Raw genomic sequence first — 22471 nt, 5'->3', positions numbered from 1 at the left:
GCAATACGTATAGACAACCGTCTGAGGGAGAGGACTAGAGAAAGGACTGACAAGGCTCGAGTAGCTGCCGCTTTTCCTCTCTCCCTTTCCCAAGCTGTGCCTCGTTCTAGTCCGCCAGTTAACCCTCCGAGTTCCAATAGTTCTTTGTCTGGCTCAGGAGAGGAGCCCATGCAGGTTGGGCGGGCTCGTTTAACCCCTGAGGAACGCCAACGGCGAATGCAATCTAAACTCTGCCTTTACTGTGGCCAGACTGGTCATTTCATTGTTACCTGCCCTCACACCCCAAAAGACCGGGCTCATCAGTAAGGGAGAGTTCCCTGGTGAGCCAGACTTTTTCAAAACCTAGCTCTCCAACTCGTATTAATGTGTCTGCATCTCTTACCAGTGCAGGGGTAACTCTACCCTGTCTAGCTCTAGTGGACTCAGGAGCAGACGACAATTTTATTGATATTGAGCTGGTAAATCAGCTGCAAATCCCTCTCGAGAAACCCTTGAATGCTAATGCGCTAGATGGCAGACACTTGGCCTCCATAACTCATCGAACTAAACCCATTTCCCTAGTTATTTCTGGCAACCACCGGGAAAAGATTCAGTTGAATGTGCTCCCCTCCCCTGTTTCCCCTGTGGTCTTAGGGCTCCCTTGGTTAAAACTTCATAATCCCCATATAGACTGGCAGACTTCCTCCATCATCAGTTGGAGTGTACACTGCCACTCTTACTGCCTCCATGCGGCTTTTCCCACCTCTAGCACACTACAGTCTCAGCCACATGAACCCCCCAATGTTTCCAGTGTCCCCTTAGTTTATCATGACCTTGCTGCAGTCTTTAGTAAAGATCTCGCTCTTTCCCTTCCACCCCATAGACCATATGATTGTGCTATCGACCTCCTCCCTGGTGCCAAATATCCTGTCAGCCGTCTGTATAACCTTTCCCGGTCTGAGAAAGAGGTCATGGAGCAGTACATTAACTCCTCGCTAGCAGCAGGCCTTATCCGTCCTTCTTCTTCCCCGTTAGGTGCTGGATTTTTCTTTGTTGAGAAGAAGGACAAAACCCTTCGCCCCTGTATAGATTACAGAGGACTGAATGACATAACTGTGAAGAATAAATATCCTCTGCCCCTTATTGATCCCTCTTTTGAGCCTCTATGTCATGCCCAAATCTTTTCTAAGCTCGACCTCCGCAACGCATACCATTTAGTGCGTATACGTGAGGGAGATGAGTGGAAGACAGCATTTAACACCCCTTTAGGCCATTTTGAATATCTGGTGATGCCCTTTGGTCTTACCAATGCACCTGCTGTCTTCCAAGCCCTCATTAATGATGTTCTCCGAGACATGCTAACTCAGTTCGTCTATGTGTACCTGGATGACATTTTAATCTTTTCACGTTCACTAGAGGAGCACATCCAGCACGTTCGCCTAGTACTGCAGCGCCTCCTAGAGAACAAGTTATTTGTTAAGCCAGAGAAATGTGTATTCCACCAGTCATCAGTCAGTTTCCTGGGGTACATTGTTGCCAAGGGTCAACTTCAGCCAGACCCAGTTAAGATAAGAGCTGTGGCAGAGTGGCCTGCCCCCACCTCACGCAAACAACTGCAGCGCTTCCTGGGGTTTGCTAACTTCTATCGCAGGTTCATTCGGGACTATAGCAAAGTAGCTACCCCTCTTACCAGACTCACTTCCCCTAAGATTCCATTCTCTTGGTCAGCTGAGGCCGAGCATGCCTTTCAGAGACTGAAGTGCCTGTTTACCTGTGCTCCTGTGCTCCTCCACCCTGACTCTTCCAGACAGTTTGTGCTAGAGGTGGATGCATCTGAGTCGGGGGTGGGGGCTGTCCTCTCTCAGCGCCATCCAGAGACTAACAAGCTTCACCCCTGTGCCTTCTTCTCCAAGCGACTCTCTGCAGCAGAACAGAACTATGATGTTGGGAATCGCGAGCTGTTGGCTATAGTGTTAGCCTTACAGGAGTGGAGACACTGGTTGGAAGGATCCAAACACCCATTCCTCATCTGGACTGATCATAAAAATCTGGCTTATCTTCATTCTGCAAAACGCCTAAATTCTCGGCAGGCTCGATGGTCCCTGTTCCTTAGCCGCTTCAACTTCACGCTCTCATACCGCCCAGGCTCCCGAAACACCAAAGCTGATGCTCTCTCACGTCAGTTTTCCCCTGATTCAACTTCTTCTGAGCCTGTGCCCATCCTGCCGCCCTCCTGTTTTGTGGGAGCTGCACAGTGGGAGATTGAGTCTATAATTCGGGCAGCTCAACAAACCTCGCCTGATCCTGGCGGTGGCCCAGCTAATCGCTTGTTTGTCCCTGAAACGGCTCGTTCCCAAGTGTTGCAGTGGGGGCATGCCTCCACACTCACCTGCCATCCTGGTTTTCGACGTACCCTTCTGTTCCTCCAGCAAAGTTTCTGGTGGCCAGGCATGACTCGGGACACAAGAGAGTTTGTGGCTGCCTGTACCGTCTGCGCCCGAAGTAAGGCTTCTCACCTTCCACCTGCTGGTCTCCTACAGCCTCTCCCTGTACCTGGCCGCCCATGGTCACACATAGCTGTGGATTTCATCACTGGTCAACCACCTTCTAGAGGTAACACTGTCATCCTCACTATTGTTGACCGTTTCTCGAAGTCTGTTCATTTTGTCCCTCTCGCCAAGTTACCCACTGCCCTTGAGACGGCAGACCTCCTTGTGTCACATGTTTTTAGGATTCATGGGATTCCTGTGGATATAGTTTCTGACAGAGGCCCTCAGTTTTCCTCTCAAGTGTGGCGGTCCTTTTGCCAAGCCATTGGTGCTTCCTCAAGTTTGTCATCTGGGTACCACCCACAATCCAACGGCCAGACGGAGCGTGCTAATCAGAATATGCCCACAACTCCCTAGTCAGCTCTGCCACAGGTATGTCCCCATTCATGGCCGCTAATGGCTATCAGCCTCCTCTGTTCCCCACCCAGGAACGTAATGTTGCAGTGCCTTCTGTTCGAGCCCATCTTCGCAGAGTTCAAGCAGTATGGAAGGCCACCCGAGCAGCCCTCTCTCGTTCTGCCCAACGCAACAAGGTACTAGCAGATAGACATCGTTCCCCTGCCCCCCTGTACCAACCTGGTCAGAAGGTATGGTTGTCTACACGGGACCTCCCTCTACAGGTGGAGTCACGGAAGCTCGCCCCCCGTTACATCGGCCCATTTGAGGTGGAGAAAGTTATCAATCCATCTGCTGTTAGATTGAAATTGCCGGACTCTATAAGGGTTCACCCTACCTTCCATGTTTCTCTGCTAAAGCCTGTGTCCTTCAGTCCCCTTAGCCCTCCGGCCGAACCCCCGCCTCCCGCCCTGTCCATTGATGGCCATCCTTCCTTCATTGTGCGGAAGATCTTGGATGTGAGGCGTCGGGGACATGGTTTTCAGTACCTCGTGGACTGGGAGGGGTACGGTCTGGAGGAGCGATCTTGGATTTCCCGTCGGCTCATTCTCAGTCGGCAGTTGTTGGATGACTTCTACCGGGAGTTTCCTGACAAGCCTGGAAAGACGCCTGGAGGCGTCATTTAAGGGGGGGGTACTGTGGTGTCTGAGCCTGTTAATGTGCAGTTTAGGTAGTCCCCTCTCCCCCTCTCTCTCCCTCTCTAATAGGTGTGGCTTGGGAGTTGCTGGCTGCACACAGCTGAGACTAATCTTCTTCTGGAGCAGTATTTGAAGCCTGGCCACCTGTGTGCTCACTGCCTGATGGTCACCGTTTGTTGGTAGATGTGCCAACTTCTCTCCCTTGTGGAAATTATCTCTTCTGATTTTTTGAAATAGGAAGAATTAATCTTACCTGTGCTCTGTCTACCCAGGATCCAGCTCCTGATCTGTCTCCAGCTACCAAGCCACACCACCCACCTCCCTCAACTCTAACTGCTGCTGAGAGCTTGCCTGCCACCTCCAACTGCCACTGCTTCCAGAGACACCTTCCTTCACTGTCAGCCTGTGAACCAAAGAATAAACTTTGCACCTTTCTCCTAGCCTGGCTGTCTGCATTTTGGGTCCAGCACCTAGCCTTCACACAAAACAGATACTAAATTGAAATCTGTCATAATAATGAACATTTCTGAGAGTAACTTCATCAGATCTCATACATCATGGTGAACTAATATCACTGCTCCAACCAAATCTATCAGCATGTATATCTTTAAAGTTATTACAGTCTCTTTACATGTGTAAATAGTCAGTTTCCTTTTTTATGCATAAATATACACAGGCATTTTGAACAGTTCTTTAAGTCACCCTGCTTATTTACCCATTCATATGTTATCCTTTATTATACTCATTTGGATACAACATCTTTTAATGTTACAAAATTGGTCTTACCGCACAATATCCTATTCTTCTATTGTGTTATCTTTATTGACCATGGTGTGAATCTCAATGCTCCATTTCCGTTTCATTTGCAGGGTCACATTAAAAGGTGTCTATCATATTCTATTGTAGCTAGTAAGCACTTGTTTAATTGCTACACAACCTAATAGCTTACTGGTAATATCTAGGGACATAATTTATGTTAATTCTCATCAGTATTCCTGCTTGAAGTTTTTTGTTTTGTTTTGTTTTTTAACAATATGGTATAAAGAAATATCACAGGTTGCATTTTATAAATACAGCTTTAAATGTCAAGCATTTCTTATGAGTCACAGGGGACCCTAGACCCCGGCTTTGGAACCACTGTCTAAGACTGATGACCCACTTTTTATAAAAACGATTAATTTCCTTGCATTACAGTAAATTCCCTTGTCAGAACTGTCTCTTTTAAGAAAATCAATCACAGCTGTCATTGTTATTGTTTAGTGGTTTCAAGGAATTTGTTGGCAAATCTAAAAATCAAGTTCACAGAACAGAATGTGAACAAAATTCACAGCAGTGACCCTACCAAGCCAAAATATGATCCAAGTATCCAAAGTGATGTTTTTTAATATGGTTTCATTCTCTTAGTAAAATGCAGCTTGAAGGGAAGGTTGAAATTGCAATCTGTGATTTGAAATGATGACACAAATTGTGTCATTGTAGTAAAGATGACTAAATGTTCAGTTAAACCACATCTGAGGGGCTGCCAAAAACAAAAGAGACAATATTAGGATGAATGCATTACCCTTTAAAACATCGTGCAACTGTCAGTGTAACACACAGAAGCGTGACTCTCAAGCATCCAGCCTCCTACTCCCCCTTCGCTTGCAGTATGAATAGATAATTACACTGGGTCATTCTTCTCCTAGCAGGTTTATTATGCATTTCAATTCATCCCACGTCCCTAACAGTTTGCTAGTCCACCTGGTACAACACTGTGTTATCCAATCTGCTTTACTTTTGTTTTTCGTCCTAAATATTTACCATCTTGAACACAAACATGAAATGCACTAAATGATCTTTTTGCCATGTCCCTCACAGCATAACTGCATATATATTGGCATGGAACCACGGCAAAGTAAGAATTTGCTAGGAAGGGTCATCGTGGAGTGCTTTCAGATAAACCAATTTATGAAAATAATTAATCCTCGGGGAGATATTCTCTGTGTTGTTTTGGTTGGAATAGAATTCCCTCTTCAGTCTTGTGATAAAGAAAAACATATTCTAACATGAAGAGGAAACATCTTAATTTGAGGATAGATAAGAGCAGTAAATTAGTCCAAGTAAGAACTGTTTAAACAGCAGGGTACTTGCATTGTAAACTAGAAGTTAGAGAATCAGAAATTTGTCCCCCGTTGTGAATGTGCTCTATTGAAAAGAAAATTATTTTCACCTTCTGACATTAAAACAAACATATCCTAACAGAAGCATAACAATCAGAAAGAAAACAGATCTCGTCCAGTCTGGCTCCTCTATAGTAACAATTTCCAGAATGGCTGAAAGTTTCATGTTTATGTGGACACCATGGGAATGTTCAACCATCCTTGAAAGGAGAGGGAAAAAAATAACATGTATTGCGAAGATGCAAGAATAAAAAAGAAAAAAATCTTCACAGCTCTTATTAAGGGGAACTACAAAAAAAGTTGGTAATTTGAGATCATCAGGTATCAGTCACCGTCACTATCAATAGATAATATCTGGAATCCCAATTGGTTGTTTAAGAGGCATCTATAAAGAAGCCACACCTACACAAATAAAAGAAACTAGCCCCTTTCCCATTTTCAATCAAAAGACTGGCCCAGGTAACATTTCCACCTTATTAAATTTACTTTCCAGAAGCTGTGGTTCCTCTAGAGACTCAGTACTTTCTCAGCTCTTGAGGTATGGTTTGTGTACAGCTGCAGTAGCCAATGAAGATGAATGTACAAATGTTGTTTACGATACCCAGTAGTCTAGTTGCCTAAAAAAAGGGATTGTGGAATTTTTTATTATTTTTTTAAGGATACATGGCCTAATCAATACAGTCTGTTAACCTAAAGCAATATGCATGGTAGAGTTGTCAAATGTCAGGTATGCCAGTCATTGACTGTGATCAACGCACCTTACAGTAGAACTGCAATCAGTCCCTGGACTGGAATGGCTATCACTACCCCTACGTAGTTAAGGACAAATACAGAGGAAACATATACCACTGGGATCAGCTTCATTGTCATGGTGGGCCATTTCTTTGATCTTATTTATTTTGCTCTGGCTACTCATAAGCCCACAGCCTGCCAAATGCTGAAAGGGCAATATTGTTGCTATTACAATTAATATAGTATATAGTAGAACTTTTCACATTCAGTAATAAAATGTCACCGGGGATGGTATGGGGGGATGGTCATTTAAGAAGGGGGATGTTTTTGTTTATTTTTTAAAGAAGGGGGATGCCATCCTCCCCCATCCCCACTCAACTCAAGTACTGGTGATACCTTATGCTTGACATGAAATACATTTTAAGAGGTTTTTAAACGAGAAAATACTCCCTCAACCTAGTATCTGTACTTTGAAGTCTGTGTCAAAGCAGCAGAGCCTCGGGTCATTAGGGCAGGCTGGTGTGTGCTGCTTACTAAGTCAGTATGAGGAGTGGGAGCTCTGGCTAAACACAACTGCAACATCCGTCAGTCAGATGGTCATTACCCAGAAATTATTTTAACACAAAACACCATTTTGAGATGTTTTTTTAAAAGAGAAAATAGACCTCAAAACTTCATCATTGTAGTCATTTTTTTAAGAAAAAAAAAAAACTTTTAATTTGTAGTAAAGGGGTTAGTGCCCGAGCAGAGTGGGTCATGTCTATGAATGTACAATGCCTGGGTACGGAGTGTGACCGGCTAACGGCAGCTTTAATATCAGTCAGAGAATCCGTCATTGATGGTCAATTAAAAAGTTATTTGAACATGTTTTTAAAAGGAAAAGGGCACCTCAAAACTTCATCTGTGTAGTCTGTTGATGAAGATCATGATTGTAACTTCAAATATGTTTATAGAATGGCAGAGTCCCTTTGACAGACCAGTCTGGCCACTGAGCTAGTTAAACTAATCTGGCAGTAGTAGCTTAGGGAATCTCAAGAGAGAGCTGTCAAAAATAGACAGGGACTTGGCGATTTCCCGTTGCCTATATTCCTCTGCATTGACTAAAAATGAATTTAAGCATTTCACGAGGTATGCGGTTAAAAACTGTCAGTGCAGAAGATAAAAGGTAATGTTTTGCCAGAAAGTTTTGACATATAGGTTAATGTATGTATTAATTCTAAAATAGTTTGGCACAGTTTCAATAAAAATATTTGAAGTAACCATCTGACAGAGCATTATTTTTCTTTAGAAGGCAACCAAAAGAGATAGGATGCTTGCGTAGCTCTGACTGAAATAGACTTTGCAGACTTTGCAGCAATTCAGTGAGTTTCATGGGTCTGACAGGAAGAGTGACACGGTTACAAAGTAAAACATATCCCATTTGAGTGAAAATACAAAATAAAATTTGTCATTAGGAAGGGTTTGGAGTCGCAAAGTGCATATAAATCAGGCAGGGAAGACTGGGAGTAAACAATCAATAAAACATTTTTTTTAAAAGAGAATGGTAATGAACATTGCAACTCCCAAAAAGTTAATTATTATTAAATTAACACAAAATTATTATATATTAAAAACATTAACTTTTTCCCACAGCCCTTTTAATCCACAGACACTTATCACATGCATAAGGCGGAACCTAGGAGTCAGAATGACGGGGAGATTTTTTAAAAGAGTTTAAAAGATGTAAAGAAAATAAAATAAATCTTCAAAGCTTAATACTAGAGAATTGAAAGAATGCAATGGCTATTTTGGGCTAACCTATAGCAGCTATTGGCCTTTATCTTAGCACGTGATCAGAGGCAGGTGTGGAGATTGTTGTGGTATTTTACTTTTTTAAGTATTGATCTGTTTCTCTTTTAAAGGTTCAGGAACTCTGCCAGGAATAATGGGAATTAAATGCTGGGACAGGTTCATTCTAATCTACAAGCCTCACAAATCTACATAAAAAATTACCCTTGCCAATCAGTGAGGCTTATAGCTGGCTAATAATCCAAAAATATACGGCCATCTAAGGTATACAAAGCAGTAGTGGCTCCTGCTGTCTAAAACAGGGGAGATTCAACGGTGTTAATTAAGTCCAAACATCACATTTTGCATTAACGAATTTTGAAACACATAGTAAAACATGGCTACAACGCTAAAAATAGCTGTTGTGAAGCACTTTGAAATAAAAAAAAAACACAGGAATTCTCTGTTTTCTGTCTCGACTTATAATGAACATCTCTCCGCTTTCTGGCCACTGTCAGTCAAAAAATCCTTAAGTATTTTTACATATCAGCATCGAGCAGCCAGCTTCATGACCCTCCCCTGCTCCATAGACCCCCTAAGAGGTTTAGCCTCACTGAAAGTGACGTATTTTGGCATGTTATCCATTTAGGGCTCTATTTTCTTGCTGCTTAACTCAATAGATGAAGGCTCAAACCTCAACAAAGATTTCTCATAGAGCGTCCTGCTACTCAAGAGTGAAGGGGGGATCGCGTCTGAGAACGGAATAAACAGCTGATTATAATGCGCAACACGCTCATGAAATCAGAAAGATTTTAGTGCATATTTAATGCAGTTTAATGACTACATTAATGATGTGTTTAAATGCATATTTTACTAAAAGTTTTAGGAAATTTACAGGAATGTTTTGCCTCCCTAGTGTTCCATGAGAAATTGCCAGTGGTACACAGATAAATATCAGACTCAGAGCCAAAACATCTTCTTTTGGGAGATATGGCCTTTAAGAACATCCCTGCTCTATTTTCTGTATCAGAATTTCAGTTATTTAGTATTATAAAATTACACATATTTTTAGTTGAGCTTTTCAGAAAAGTCTTGAGACCAATTTCTTTTTCTATGTTACCCTTTTGCTTGATTATTAAAAGGCAAAAACACAATTTCGGTTTTAAGACTTGTTTGCTACAAGTATGTGATGAGTGCAAAAAACTTTGAGGTCCAAAGTTATTGTGTTAGACAAGCTGTATACACAATCCCTTTGGCTTACATACATGTTAGTAGTTGAGCTGCTGAACTTCCTATTTTAAACAGTAGATTTAAAGGAAAAGCATTTCAACAACAACTCTAACTACAGAGTTTGTATGTATTGTATGTATTCATTTTAAGCTGTTTTTTCAAAACCATCCATAATTCTCCCAAACTTTTACCTCTACTTTACTATAAAAACACATAATCATGAATTCCATGTGCTTTCAGATGCTTTTATGATTTTGTTTCTGTTAATGAGACAGCTGATTAATGAACTGAACATCTGGCATAAAATCAGTGTCCATGAATGTGCCTCTAATGTGAGAACATGAATAATGAGTTTAAACTAAGTGTTGATCCCAAGACCTAAATCCTATCGACTTTTTTCCTCGTAAGGCGGCGATAGCATTGATTATGTCTACAACTTAAAACAGCCTGAGCAAAGCTGGTTGTTTTGGTATATACTGAGCTGTAATGGTTTGCACTTTGGCTAGGCTTCTTTTTTCAGTTATGATAATCGCACACCTATGTACATGTCATTGTGGAGCTCTGAGATGTCCAAATATGCCTACGTATTGCAAATCACGTGGGTTCTTGGTTATTTATCTTCTATGTAGAGCTGCAAATGTCCTTGTTGTCAGGAAGATTTTTCAGAAAACTTAAATGAGATTGATATATAATCTTTTTAAATGGGCTTGTGCATAACGTTTTTTTTATTAATGTTAGACTAAAGCTCAGGTGAGAGAAAAATAGAACTGTAAACATTTGCTTGCCATAACAGAATGGAGATGCATAATTGAAATGAGAACTTTGAAATCTGGGAAGGATTTATTATTTCTATCATAAATTCCTATTCATTAATTCTCCTTCCTACATGAAAAATGACCTTTGCAGCTTTTATTGCTATCATAAAGCCTTTTTTTCCCCCAAAAGAAATACTTTGCATTGTCAGGAATATAATGATAAAGACAATTTTATACATGCGCACCAGCAGAGTTTATATAGTGCCAGATCTTTCAGAAAACATTTTTTATACTCTTTACAGATTAACAAATATTATATCAAACGCAACATATTTTTATCTGATTTGTTCTTGCAAAACATCTCTTTTAGAACCTCATAATTGCCATGTGCTCCGCTGAAGGCAGGCATGCAGATCAGACACAACTCACAAAAGCTTCTATGAGTGTGCGCATCACGTGAAACTGTCTGCCAAACTGCCAGCAGGAGCCGGTGAGGGAGAGGATTATTTCAAACGTGGAAGCAGTGTGTAGAGACTGCGTGTGGCCATTCATCTCCTCACTGCAAAGCAGTGCAGGTACAGAGGTATGACGGCCTTACAAGGTCAATATTTTACTTTGGCTAGAGCTGATTTAATTACAGGCAGAGCGCCACAGAAAGAGCACGCAGAGACAAACAGATGCTGCAAAAATCAAGCTCCTATGGTTCAACAAGCCATACAATTTGTATCATGGAGGAAGATGCTGGCGTATTTGGTCCCAACTCAGAGCCTAGCAGAGTAGGCATTTTAGGCATGGAGATTAAAAAGTTAAATTGTAGAAATAGCAAAATTAATCATTTGTACTGGAAAATTGTTTCCTGATATGGAAGATACTATCAAGGTTAATATTTAAATCATTTAAAATTTTCATATATTAACAATTTATTGACAACAAAAAGCACTGTGTTTAACAATATGCTAACAATATAGATGATAAGTACAGAATTCCTGCTCTTTTCAGAGCTAGATTTTGTGTTTTATTGGGTAAAGGGAGAATAATGTGTCTCTGCAAGTAATTTAGAAGTCTTCAGTGAAATCATAGATAAATAACTATTTTATTAGCTTATTCATTATATTACTTAAACTTATTAAGTAATCAATTTATGTAGATATTAGTGCTTTTAAATATCAATTTTATGCAGAAGGATTATTAATAAAAGTAGGTAAGTAATGAAAATAGAAAAGATGTCTGCCCCACAAGTCAAACCTGAAAGAATTTTACTCACTATATATTTTTATCCAGAAACCGCAGCTGTTTAAATATATGCATCTATTAATATGCACCCAATTGGTGTTTTCGCCTGTGACCTGGAAGCAAAACAACATGGCCACCGATGGAAAAATCTCCACAGCCTGTGGCCGCAAAAACAAAAAGGTGAGGAGATTCCTTACAAAATATCTACAGTGTTTTTAATGTTAAAACTCTTTGGCTGTGTTGTGATTTCCTGAAGTGAGCTGAAGCTTTTTATGGATCTAAGGACAGAGAAATTGCTCAGAGTGATTTTGTTTTTAGTGGTTTTTTTTCCTTGTGGACATGTACACCAGAAAATAAGAAAAAAGACAAAAAAAAAGGTATAATATGGATGTTGAGTTTTTTAATTTTCCTTTTGGAGAAGGGTAGATTGTCCCTGAGGTTCTGGCACCTTTCCACTTTCAGCCACCCCTCAGTGTAAATAGTTTTTCGCCTTGCCACCATTATAAAAACTTTCTGGCTACGCCTCTGGTGGTAGGGGTGGCCAGAGATTTGGCCCCCCATCTAGCTCCGCCCCTGATATCCTCTAATTCAGAAGATATGTGATGGGCGTTTAAAATCCACATGATCTGTTTCATTTGAACAAGCGAGGCAATTGGCTGACCGCACCAGGAAGTAAAACTGTGCTGTCATCTGACTGTGACGCAGGCGCATCTGCTTTCCGAAAGTCAACATCGACAGATAAAGAAAGTGATCAACATGGTTCCTAGAGTTAGAACTCCCGGCGGTGCAGTGATGGTGTTACTGCTGGTGTTTTCTTCCTTGATCCCCGCAGCGGAGGCTTACGACGCGGGCGACGCACTGGCCCTGCTGCTCTGCACCATCCTGACGGTGGTCGGGTTCTGCGCCTGCCTGGGTTGGTACGCGCGGAAGCGCAACGGGCCGCTCTGAGGATCAAACAGCCTGAACTAATCACACTATGCTGCGTCAAACTTCCCAATAGGTAGATGCGCCCCCTGCTTAAACCACGGATCATTTCCTGCAAGTTCTGCTCTGAAATGTGCCTTATTTGATGTATATTTCCAAAGATGAGGAGCTGGGAGAACCACGTGAAACCGAGGAGGGGAGGAGAGAAACAACCAGGAAGTGTGCAGACTGCAAAATTGGGATTATGGCCCAGACTGTTTTATACAAAAAGACTGCTGCCTGCTTTCCTTAAAACAAAGGACTGTTTGACGGATTCCACTTACGTTGTCTAAAATGATCATTTTTCTTACATTTTGTGCTTTTACGTTGAACATTTCATTTGAAAGATTTGATTTACACCTTTTGTAAAGAATAAACTTCCCTAATCAAACTTCCATGAATGCTAATTGTATGTGTTCATTCAATCATTTCTATACAAAATCCCCAACTTTCCCATTTCCTGGAGAAAGGCTATGTTTTTTGAGTGTTTAAGTTTTATTTACATGTTTTAATGTCGATGCAAATGGCATTTTATTGGGGCAAGATACATATTTTTGGGTTGAGGTTTTTCCCCAATATTGCTAGAAAAACATGATTTTATTTTTTACTTGATATTTGAAGCATATTTAATCAAAAAATACAAACAGAGCATTTTTGTTGTATGTTTGAAGAGCTCCGGCAGAGCATTACAAAATGGCGTTCCACGGTAGAGGTCAACAAATCGCTCTTAAGTATTAAAAATGATTGAGCTACTATTGTTTACTATGCTGGAGTGGTTTATTTTTAGTTATGTAATCCAAAATGTTGGTCTTAATGAGTTTGTAAAAGCCTGTTAGAGGAAAACCAACACTGGTCATTATTTTGATCCCATAACATAGAGATAGCAGCTTCATGTTGTAGAAATGTTATTCCTTAATAGGAATAGGGATGGAGTTAAAAATTAAATTGGGATTTTGCCAAGCATCAGTATTTGATGATTTGGGAGTAGAATTGTAAAACTTAATGTCTACTTTGCCTATTCACACTATTATTACCTAACCTTAAAGTGACATGCAAAAATATGTGGTTTTAAAAGGAATTTAACGGACACTTTAAGGTTTTTGAATTTGGAATTTGATGAAACAAGGCTGACAAAAAAAGTCAGGTGGGTTTTTTAAAATGTACCAACAATAATGAAAAAAGTTTTGTGCAGGATGGAAGTTATAGTTACAAGTTGACATTTCCCTTATGTGTGATAAAAGCTAATTCCTGTTCATTACAGTACTCCATCCAAAGTCGTTTTCCTTGCATTCTCCCCAGCATGTATTGAGTGTGAGTGCATATGGCTGATTGAGTCATTGTTCCCCCACGGTTATGATGCTTGTGACATCACAGGTCTGCCGTACATGGTTGAGAAATCAGATCCTATGAATTTCTTATGCTGACCAGGCAGAATGAACTGTGCAAGTGCAAAGTGCTTCTGAATTATGCATATGTCCCACGTACATAGGAACCCATGCAACACCAAAGCTAGCCAGGCAACGAGATTTAACCCTTGCAGTAGCATGAAATGACAGCGTCTTGTACATTATGTCATGTTGGAACCAAATTCCTAAAAGGATGAAATAATAATTCTACAAATAATGGCCTGGTTTGTGTTAATTCCTCGCTGGAATCAAACGTCTCTAAATTAATTTTTAAGTCCTGTGATGCCTCGGCTTCTCACTTAGATTAATGTTTATACTTTGATAGGGCCTAATGTCTTAACATGATTTAATGAAAACAATATTGTTGAAGTTGTTTGTTTCACGCACTCATGACAATGCCACAACCAGGTTTCACCTCGAAAATGATGTGCTTATGGTGATGATTAGGGAGTTTTCTGTGTTACTGGATTGCTGGAAATTCTCATATGTAAGCAAAGCTAATTTGATTGAGGAACAACCATAATAATATATATCTTATCAGAGTCTGAAGTAGAAATAATATAAAAATGGGATATTAATAATAATAAGAGGAAGGCAAAGAGAAAGGTGGAAGGCAAGGCAATCATATTGATATAGTATAATTCAGTGCAAAGACATTTCAAAGTGATTTACATGAATTAAACAACACAATAGAATGAGAAAAAGATGAATAAAAGCAAGTAAAGAAAAAAATGTGATAAAAGCAGATGGTAAAGCAAAAAAAAAAAAAAACAGCTGGACTACAAAATGAAACAAAAGAAAGTTGTTTGCAGAATGGAAAATGGCTCCAGAAGTGTAGACAATAGGAGATATTAATGATATGTTCTAAAGAGGGAACACTGCAGGCATATAAACCTGAAAATCAACATAAGAATGGCTAAAACTATCCAACTAGAGCTGGAAAAACAAAATAAAAAATAATAGCTATGGGAAATATTTAAAAAGGAAATAAAGTGTTAAGTCTATTTTATTGGGTAGAAGATATGCCTTACAGAGAAAAGGTCATCTTAAGATTGAATTGTAACCCCAGTAACTTGAACCCCAGGTGTCCTAGGCAGATGGCCGATCACACTGAGCCTGGTTCTGCTGGAGTTTTTTTTCCTGTTAAGAGGGAGTTTTTCCTCTCCACTGTCGCTACAAGCATGCTTGGTGTGAGGGATTGCATTCGAGTCAATGAGTCGATGCAATCAACTGGTTTTCCTTAGACAGAAAACTTTGAATCAATTTGACTGTATGATCTGGTGAACTGTAAAGTGCTCTCCGATGACATGTGTTGTGAACTGGCCCTATATAAATAAACTGAATTGAATCAACCAATATTTAAAACTCTAAAACATAAAGTCATGACAATACCACATTATATAGCAGTTTTATGAAAAATATATATATTTTTTTCTTTTCTATCCCCCCCCCTTTGATTGAAAGGATTTGTGGAGTTGAATAATTATTATCCAATCACATTCTTCCACCTTGGCTGTGGATCTGCTTCTTCTCCCTCCACAGCTGTAATTATACTGAGAATAACCTACATGACACACAGGTGGACTATATTTATGTGGCTACTAAAGCCAGATGGTTGCAATAACATTGTGTAATAAAAAAAAAAAAAAAAAGGCAGAGAATAAATACTTTCCTGCACCCATCTGTATTTTATTCATCCATAGACCCGAATGTTGAAAAATCAAGGGGATAAGAATACTTTTGCAAAACACTATCCTGTTTGGGGAAAAGTGTAAAAAAAATAAAGATCTTTTAAATAAAAAAAAATTCACAGGGTCTAAAAAAACTAGTTTAAACTTCTAAAGTAATGATCACTTCTCGTTTTATCTGCTCATTGTATCAAATCCAGGCAATAATCCTTTCCCTCCATACTGTAGTAACGCGTTACCGTCCAGCAGTGGCCCTGTTGAGCAGATGTTACCGTCAGAGAGACAGAGTTGCTGCTGCTGCAACAAGAGACAAGACGCGTCTTGGATCACAAATAGGAGGGATGCAGGGCGCATGCGCATTGCGCTCCGTTTACTGTAGGATATTCGCCGTGGAGGGAAAAAAGGGGGGGCCAGGCACTAAATGAAAAAAAAGAAGAAAAAAAAAACTGCTAAAAAAAACCCGACCGTGCGCAATGTAAATAACCAAGCAGAGGAACACGATTTGGGATTATCAACAGGTAGGAGTTTGATTGATCGTTTGATCGGATGTCTGTCTTCTCATCTTTTTTTTTTTTTTTTTCCTGTGGCCCATGTCTTCTAATCTGGTGGCTGCAATTCTGGCCAATTCATAGCGGAGCCTTGGAAATGATTGTAGTCTAATGGAGGCGCGGATCCGCTCACAGTGGGATGCACAGACTATTATTCCGTTCCTTTGATTGTTATTTATATTAATAATAAAACAATAGATGGAAATCTATCGGCTGCGGGTGCCTAAAGATTACGAGGACGCAGATGAAACGCGTAAGTAGAATCAAATGCCTTTTATAACCGAAAAAAGCTGTAAACAATGCGAAAGTATGTCATATTATTAATAAAAGGCAGCTTATTGTTTTCATTTTTTTCGATCCGTTTCGATCCGTTTGAAGAGGAACCATCAGAGAGAAAAATTATAAGACAAAATAAAACACAGATTCTGAGGAAAATGGTGGTTTGGCTCAGTAGATGCGTTAATGCGCGTAGTGTTTACCGTATAATCCCTTTAACCTCTGATAATGATAGAGAAATAGAGGCACTTTAACGTTTATGTTGCATTGTGCGTAAATGTATATTTTATATAAAGAGATCCTTTCCTCTGTTCCGAAGAGGAAATGTTGGGTGTGAGCAAGAGCTGCTTATTTTTGTCTGCATTTGTCTTTATGTTTCACAGTTGCGCCGAAAACGCACCCCCCTCCTTCCTCTCACTCATAAAGCGGAGGGGTTGGAGGGCGGACTGGAAATGCAACATAAACCTTTGCAAATGTAAAACTCTGCTTTCCGACGCGTAAAGATGCGTCGTTTCTCAGGAAAGGCTGGACTGCGCTGTTGCCATCTTTTGTTCTGGAAATTCCGAGGCGTCATGAAAGGGAATTTATGTCACTTTCATCGAGCATCAGCCGCTGCATGTCTCTGATTCTCATCCCATCTTGTATTCAGGTTAATTCTCCATCATGTTTAATGTAAAACAAATTATTAGCCTATTGTTAGGAGGAAAACTGGTGCCTTTTTATTGACTATGAATGTGCAGTTGTTTGGGACTCAGTGCTGATGGGTGGATGATGTTTTTCAGGGATCCTTTCCAGGTGTGATGAGACAAAGAAACAAAGGATGCCTTAGAGAGGAGGTTGCCTGTACGCCTGGAAACCTCTTCAAAGCACACCACCAAATGGATCAAACACCTCCCCCTGCCACCTCTAGATCATGATACTTGGCTGAAGCTATCCCAGTACATTTATGATCCCTCCTCCATCTATGGCGAACTATAGCCATGCAGGGGACCACACCATCTTGCAGAATGTCTCTCCTCTTGCAACATTCCTCAAATTGACCTCCCTGGGTTTCATCATTGGAGTTGGTGTGGTAGGGAATCTCCTGATCTCCATCCTGCTGGTTAAGGACAAAAGTCTGCACCGGGCACCCTACTATTTCCTGCTGGACCTGTGTGCCTCGGATATCCTGCGCTCCGCTATCTGCTTCCCCTTTGTCTTTACCTCTGTAAAGAATGGATCTGCCTGGACCTATGGCACGCTGACCTGCAAAGTGATTGCCTTCCTTGGGGTGCTATCCTGTTTCCACACGGCATTTATGCTCTTCTGTGTAAGTGTCACCCGCTACCTGGCGATTGCCCATCATCGCTTCTACACCAAGAGGCTAACGTTCTGGACGTGCTTAGCTGTCATTTGCATGGTGTGGACGTTGTCAGTGGCTATGGCTTTTCCTCCGGTGCTAGATGTCGGGACGTACTCCTTCATCCGGGAGGAGGATCAGTGCACGTTTCAGCACCGGTCCTTCAGGGCGAACGATTCGCTGGGCTTCATGCTACTGTTGGCGCTCATCCTCCTGGCCACACAGCTGGTTTACCTCAAACTCATCTTTTTCGTCCACGACCGCCGAAAGATGAAGCCCGTCCAGTTTGTGCCTGCCGTTAGCCAGAACTGGACCTTTCACGGGCCAGGTGCCAGTGGGCAGGCAGCAGCCAACTGGCTGGCCGGGTTTGGCCGGGGACCCACCCCCCCTACTTTGCTGGGAATCCGACAGAACAGCAACGCCGCCGGTCGCAGACGTCTTCTAGTACTGGACGAGTTCAAAACGGAGAAGAGGATTAGTAGGATGTTCTACATAATGACGTTTTTCTTCCTGGCTCTGTGGGGGCCCTACCTGGTTGCCTGCTATTGGCGTGTGTTTGCAAGGGGCCCTGCGGTCCCCGGAGGCTACCTTACAGCAGCTGTGTGGATGAGCTTTGCCCAGGCTGGGGTCAATCCTTTTATCTGCATCTTCTCCAACAGGGAGCTTCGGCGTTGCTTTAGCACCACCCTCCTCTACTGTAGAAAATCCAGGTTACCAAGGGAACCCTACTGCGTTATATGATGGTTTTTCTGGGGTTTTTAGTCATTACCCTGATTTATCTTGATGTGGGCTTGTCCCAATTGTACAGCTCTTGTTCTACATCCTTCCCCTTCAACCTCCAATTTTCTCTTGCTCCTCCTATTCACGACCCTTCATGGAGGGTAGAGGGCGAACTGCCGTTTATGCGGCTCTGCCTGGGTGATCAAGTCAAAAAGTCCAACTGAACGTGGAAACCGAATGGAATGGGAATATAGAGAAGGTATGGATCTTATCCCGTGTTTATGTTCTAGTAAACAAACATTGTGGAAGGCCATGCCAATGCAGAAAAGCAAAAAGTTTAAGATTTTTCCTTTGACAAAATGAATACAAAACCTCCTTTGTTGGAAATTTTGAAGATGAGTTACTCTGTGATGTGTGAAATACAAAAAAAGAAAAAAAATGAACACAAAACGAAGAAACAATACCTCTCAAGGAATCATTGGAAATGTTTTACAGTAAGAGTTGCACTAATAAGAAGATGTAAAGTTGCTTTTTCTTTGGTCGATGGTTGACAGCTGCATTGCAAGGACAACTTTTTCCTCTCTCTTTGTTTTATTTCTTCCCTCAACGTGAACAATGAATGCTTTAATTTTCAACAGACAACACAACTGTCTTTACCTTAAGTAAAGCAAAACATGGTGACTGTTGGGATATACCATCACAAGAGGATAAGATGGTTTTAATGTAAGTGATTACTTTTTTTCATTTACCAGGTGGGTGGGCATAAGGGGGATAGGGGTTTGCGATTTTGTGCTTTTTGAAGTTGCAACTTAAAACTAGAAATGATTTCTTGTAGTTTTACAATCCATATGTCCATAGTGTCTCGCATTGTTACTTTCTTAACTGATTTTACGGAGAAAAAGATGGAGCAATGTATGGGTTTGAATTACAAAGTGATTGATTTTTAAAAAAGAACTTGTGCTTAAAAAAAGACATTGAAGATGTAGTTTAATGTTTCATCATATTCATGTACCTAAACACTATCATGTTGTGACAGTATTGCCAATGCCACTCCGGGTGTTCTTGCCTTAATGGTGATGATATTGTCATGGTTTCTTTTTATATTTCCATTCAGTCCTAAAAGAAAAAGAAAAGTTTTTTTTTTTGTAAATGCAATGGGAGTTTTTTCCCCCTTTTTTTGTCACATCAGCGTTTAATGCATGTCCATTTTTTTAAAAGCTGGTCCACTCCCATGAGCATCACAGGCCATACACTGAGTAGCCCATTTTTTATTCTGCAATGGTTTGCTACACCCCACAGAGTGCGGCGAGCACAGGGAGAGAGAGTGTGTGTATGGAAGAGAGGATGTGTGTGTTGCAGTGGATGTGTACTGTGTGTGAGGTAGACAACCTTCACTTCAAGACCAGAGCCTTAGTATGAAATCTTGCACAATTTGTAAAAAACATAAAAGGGAAAAAAAGACATTTAAGGCATACTGTCTTGTTTCTACTTTCCCAACATTTGATCTTTACTGATTGTTTTAAATGACTTACTTTCTTTTTCTCTTGTGGCCATTTTAATATTTATTATGTATTCATTTTTGTATATTATAGATAGTGTGTAAGTATGTGAGTCTTTCATTTTGAAGTCCCGACTGTGAGTAACGGTTTCAGTTAGGATTGCATTTGCTGAAAGTTAACTGTGTAATCTGTTGCTTTTTGAAAATAAAAGAAAGTATCAATTTTGAAAAGAAAAGGAAACTGTTTTTTTAAAACATACATATGACTGGGAGGGGATAATACAGAATGGTAATATTAATGTTTTTTCTGTTTATGCTATGTTTGATATGCCTATGAAGATGTAACATGGATCTTACTATATTTGCATTTTAAATGACTCATGAGATTTGTGAATTGTGCTGATAACATGAAACAGGAGATCCCTCCTTTATTCACTTTGGTTTGGATTAGGAGAGAGAAATTTTGTCATGCTACCTCTTAATTGATTATATTACTTGCAACTCTTGGTAACTGCTTTATGTTGCTTTTAGCTGTTAAAGCTGGTAAAGTAAATTCCAAAAGTAAAACTAAAATTTTAAAACCAAGTCCACTATAAACATGTGTAAAACATTTAATAATTTTTTCAACTTTGGTTTAAAATCTAATTGATAATAATTATCCTTGTTGCTTGTGGATCACAAAAGTATCTTGTTTTGCTAAAATTCTTCAGAGAAATAGAGCAAGGAAATGTTTAGTAAGCCTAAGTCAGGGTGGGTAATTAAAGTACTATTTATTTCTATTATGGAAACATAGTTGTGTCAAGAATTCTATTGTACCTTGATATGGGAAATCTCAAATTAGTTAAAGGTATAGGTAAGGAGTTTTTTTCCGGGTGGATCATCTAACTAAGTGGTTCTCCTAACTGTCAATCATTCTGGTACTATGTTTGCCTAAGGCTCATCCCCTTAGGTAGTTATCTTTTTATGTGCATGCGAATCTTCAGGTTTATATGTATGGTGAGCTACGGTTTCAGCTAGTCATTAAAGCTCGCCTTTCTCACCGCGGTTCTTTAAAAATGGCAAAGGATCATAAGAGAAAATAGTGGAAAAATCGCAAATCTTCTTTTGGAGAGTAAATTTGTATGAGCGATCCAAACAGCAACTTGTAAACAGAGCATTCACGACAAGAAATGGGCTTGAACATGCTCTCAAACACATTTAATAGGCGTTCCCTCTCTGGAGCAGGTACAGGGTTGTGGATAAGAATTAATTAATTCTGAATAACCCAAAAAGTGACAGTTTTGCTATTAATAGTGTTGTCTTAACTATCTTTATTTTCCAAAACTTGCTCCATAAAAGCATGACTGAAGTCAACACATAAAAAAGAAATTATAAACAATTAATTCAGTAGCTGTGACTTTGTAATGATTTTTTAATAGCCCTCATTTCTATGTTGTTTTTATTTTTATCCCAAAAATGATGATAATGAAATATTAAGTCTATATCATCCATTACGAAGCCTGGAAGTAAAACAGTTTCATTTATGATGATCCCGTCTTAAAAACTTGTAGCCTGCTCAGCTATTCTTCAAAGCCCAGCTCCCAGAAACTTTTTGATGTGTTCCTGGTCCAACACGTATAAGAAAATATAATCACCATATTTCCTCCTAGTCATGAAGTTGTTGAGCATCACAGTAATGAGCTGAATATTTTTTTGGGTGTATTGAATCAAAACCCTTAATAGCTAGATGTTAGGCAATGTGCTTGAAACATTTTCACCTCTGACACCTTTACATTAGATGGAAATGAAAAGTGGTATTGGTTGCAATAATCTTTAATTTTAAACAAATGAAAAAAACAGAAAAAAAATCAAATCAAGTATATATTATTCTAAATCAATTTATTTTATTGTATTGAAAAAACAGCTCATAAATAAAATATTAACTTTGAAAAACTAAATGAGCAGTGCTTGTTTAAAGCTTGTAGGTATTTGAGTGATTTTAAGTTGGCAAATGATCTGCTCTGCCCTTACTAGACATTAGGCCACTTGTAATGCCTATACCCATTTGTCTTTGTCTAAATTAATACCATCGTCAGCTGTAAGATGATTATTACTTATATCCCCATCAAAGAACCCTACATTGGAAAAACTGCTCTCTCCCTTGCAGAAATTTTTTTTAAAACATCAAAAACTGGTGTAAAAGCATCACTTTAAAGTGTGTTTTTAAGTGACTATTGCTGGTTGGCATTTCTTGAATGTTTTATATGCATAATTCATTTAAGAGCTTTTTACATATGAAAATAGTTTTTCGCTCCAATGTTTTTTTGGAGCAGCTTTTCACTACAGTATTCAAGTTGAACATTGTAACTAAATGTAAATCAGCTTCGACAATTAATGGAAATAATCTGTTTGAATTGATCTCTGGGTCGTCTAACCCTAGCAGGTTGTCATTCTGTGTTAAAGAGAAATATCACTGGATCTCACATGACATGTATACAGCCACCCTATTGAACAATGGTGCCCGATAACAGCTTGCTGGGCCCTGGAGGAGCGAATGACATAGCAGCTTGTTCTAGTCTTTCATTTTTAAGGTCACATTGACATGCATCTGCACGG

General features: G+C 40.0%; 3 protein-coding genes across 5 annotated transcripts; all 3 read left to right on the top strand.

Annotated features, from left to right (window-relative positions):
- Positions 1-2911: 2911 nt before the first annotated feature.
- LOC119784469 lies at positions 2912-4039 on the top strand. Its single transcript, XM_038286519.1, has 2 exons — positions 2912-3741; positions 3835-4039. The coding sequence occupies exon 1, from the start codon at positions 2915-2917 to the stop codon at positions 3548-3550; it is 636 nt and encodes a 211-aa protein (XP_038142447.1). The 5' UTR covers positions 2912-2914; the 3' UTR covers positions 3551-3741; positions 3835-4039.
- An 8029-nt stretch (positions 4040-12068) lies between these two features.
- LOC119784466 (small integral membrane protein 30-like) lies at positions 12069-13050 on the top strand. Its single transcript, XM_038286513.1, has 2 exons — positions 12069-12438; positions 12524-13050. Exon 1 carries the CDS (start codon positions 12195-12197, stop codon positions 12384-12386), a length of 192 nt encoding a protein of 63 aa, XP_038142441.1. The 5' UTR covers positions 12069-12194; the 3' UTR covers positions 12387-12438; positions 12524-13050.
- Positions 13051-15833: 2783 nt separating this feature from the next.
- Positions 15834-18422, top strand: gpr85 (G protein-coupled receptor 85). Of its 3 annotated transcripts, none has more exons than XM_038286515.1 (2): positions 15834-16013; positions 17102-18422. In XM_038286515.1, the coding sequence occupies exon 2, from the start codon at positions 17266-17268 to the stop codon at positions 18397-18399; it is 1134 nt and encodes a 377-aa protein (XP_038142443.1). In that variant the 5' UTR covers positions 15834-16013; positions 17102-17265; the 3' UTR covers positions 18400-18422. The 3 variants fall into 3 exon arrangements, with proteins under 3 accessions (XP_038142443.1, XP_038142444.1, XP_038142445.1); XM_038286516.1 differs by lacking the exon at positions 15834-16013 and adding an exon at positions 16050-16296; XM_038286517.1 differs by lacking the exon at positions 15834-16013 and adding an exon at positions 16737-16968.
- Positions 18423-22471: the final 4049 nt, after the last annotated feature.

This window comes from Cyprinodon tularosa, unplaced genomic scaffold (genome assembly GCF_016077235.1).
Source record: "Cyprinodon tularosa strain WSP-4 unplaced genomic scaffold, ASM1607723v1 ctg227, whole genome shotgun sequence".
Classification (NCBI taxonomy): domain Eukaryota; kingdom Metazoa; phylum Chordata; class Actinopteri; order Cyprinodontiformes; family Cyprinodontidae; genus Cyprinodon; species Cyprinodon tularosa.
This window is presented reverse-complemented; position numbering and strand designations above follow the sequence as displayed.

Bases quoted from the DNA above. Each gene is read 5' to 3' on its own strand.
- LOC119784469 (XM_038286519.1), top strand. From the start codon at position 2,915: ATGGCCGCTAATGGCTATCAGCCTCCTCTGTTCCCCACCCAGGAACGT.
- LOC119784466 (XM_038286513.1), top strand. From the start codon at position 12,195: ATGGTTCCTAGAGTTAGAACTCCCGGCGGTGCAGTGATGGTGTTACTG.
- gpr85 (XM_038286515.1), top strand. From the start codon at position 17,266: ATGATCCCTCCTCCATCTATGGCGAACTATAGCCATGCAGGGGACCAC.